The sequence below is a fragment of the Etheostoma cragini genome, chromosome 3 (genome assembly GCF_013103735.1).
Source record: "Etheostoma cragini isolate CJK2018 chromosome 3, CSU_Ecrag_1.0, whole genome shotgun sequence".
Lineage (NCBI taxonomy): Eukaryota > Metazoa > Chordata > Actinopteri > Perciformes > Percidae > Etheostoma > Etheostoma cragini.
The window spans coordinates 29,692,432-29,694,022 of NC_048409.1; the positions used below are offsets into that span (position 1 = coordinate 29,692,432).

General features: G+C 53.7%; 1 protein-coding gene across 1 annotated transcript in view; it reads left to right on the plus strand.

Annotated features, from left to right (window-relative positions):
- LOC117938730 (pleckstrin homology domain-containing family G member 3-like) overlaps window positions 1–1,591 on the plus strand; it is a 2,011-nt gene continuing 420 nt past the window's right edge. Inside the window, exons 1-4 of the mRNA XM_034863577.1 lie at window positions 1–151; window positions 356–487; window positions 772–954; window positions 1,379–1,471. Of these exons, the coding sequence (XP_034719468.1) occupies window positions 26–151; window positions 356–487; window positions 772–954; window positions 1,379–1,471 (534 nt within the window). The 5' untranslated portion in view covers window positions 1–25. The remainder of the gene's footprint in view (window positions 152–355; window positions 488–771; window positions 955–1,378; window positions 1,472–1,591) is intronic.

Here is a 1,591-nt window from a genome sequence, read left to right on the forward strand (position 1 = left end):
TTCGGTGGCGGTGTTGAGGGACTGCATGAAGAACCAGAGTCTCGGACGTTTCTTCCAGGAACGACAGACGACTCTGAACCACTCGTTGCCCCTGGAGACGTATTTGCTCAAACCGGTGCAGAGGATCCTCAAATACCACTTGCTACTCCAGGTAATACTGCAATACTACAGGTAGTACCTCAAATACCACCTCCTACTCCAGGTAATACTGCAATACTACAGGTAGTACCTCAAATACCACCTGCTGCTCCAGGTAATACCCCAAATACTACATGTACTACCTCAAACACCACCTGCTGCTCCAGGTAATACCCCAAATACAATAACTGTCCAAATGTCCAAATGTCTTCCCCAGGAACTTTCTAAGCACTTTGACAAGAGCGCCCCCGGCTATGAGGTCATTGAGGACGCCATCATCACCATGACAGCGGTGGCGTGGTACATCAACGACATGAAGAGGAAGCAGGAGCACGCCGTGCGACTCCAGGTAGGACTGCACCCTGCAACCTGGTCTCACAGTCCCAGACCCTCCTCCACAGACTAGTCTCACACATCCAGACCCTCCCCCACAGCACCGTGGAGGAGGCTCTGGCTAGTCTCACACTCCCAGACCCTCCTCCACAGTGCTGCATAGGAGGATCTGGCTAGTCTCACAAATCCACTTTCTTATCTGTGAATATGTGCTGGTTGCACCCGGCTTGTTGCACTGATCCTGACCTTTGGTGGGTTTTTGGAGACATGACCTTCGACCTTTCCCCCGCCTCCTTGCAGGAAATTGAGTCCCTGTTGGTGAACTGGAGCGGACCGGACCTGGGCGGCTTCGGGGAGCTGGTCCTGGAAGGGTCCTTCAGGGTCCAGCGCGTGAAGAAGGAGCGAGCCTTCTTCCTGTTTGACACCATGCTGCTGATCGCCAAGAAGAGGCTGGAGCAGTTCGTCTACAGCACGCACATCTTCGTAAGTCCTCAGGGTGTCCACATGTCTCCTCATGTCTCCTCACACTCCACATGTCTCCACATGTCTCCTCACGTTCCACATGTCTCCTCACGCTCCACATGTCTCTGCATGTCTCCTTGCGCTCTCATGTCTCCACATGTCTCCGCTTGTCTCCCTGCGCTCCACATGTCTCCGCATGCTCCACATGTCTCCTCACACGCCACGTGTCTCCTCACGCTCCACGTCTCTACATCTCTCCTCATGTCTCCTCGCGCTCAACATGTCTCCTCACACTCCACGTGTCTCCTCGCGCTTTACATGTCTCCTCACGTCTCCACATGTCTCCACATGTCTGCTAGCGCTCTCAAATCAGCTATGGGAGGACGAAAAGTCACGTCAATAACCGTCCTTTTGATGCAGCTGTGTCTTTATGTCCCCCCCCCAGTGCTGTAATCTGCTGCTGGTCGAGACCCTGAAGGACTCTCTGTGTTTTAAAGTGTCGGATCAGACAATTCCCAAACAGCAGCACGTCGTCCAGGTGAGTGTCCTCCGTCTTTCAAATCTGTCCATCACTCCGGCGTGTTCCCTCCTTACCTTCCCTCCTAACTATCCCTCCTCCCTCCTATCCTTCCTCCCTCCTCCCTCCTAACCTTCCTTC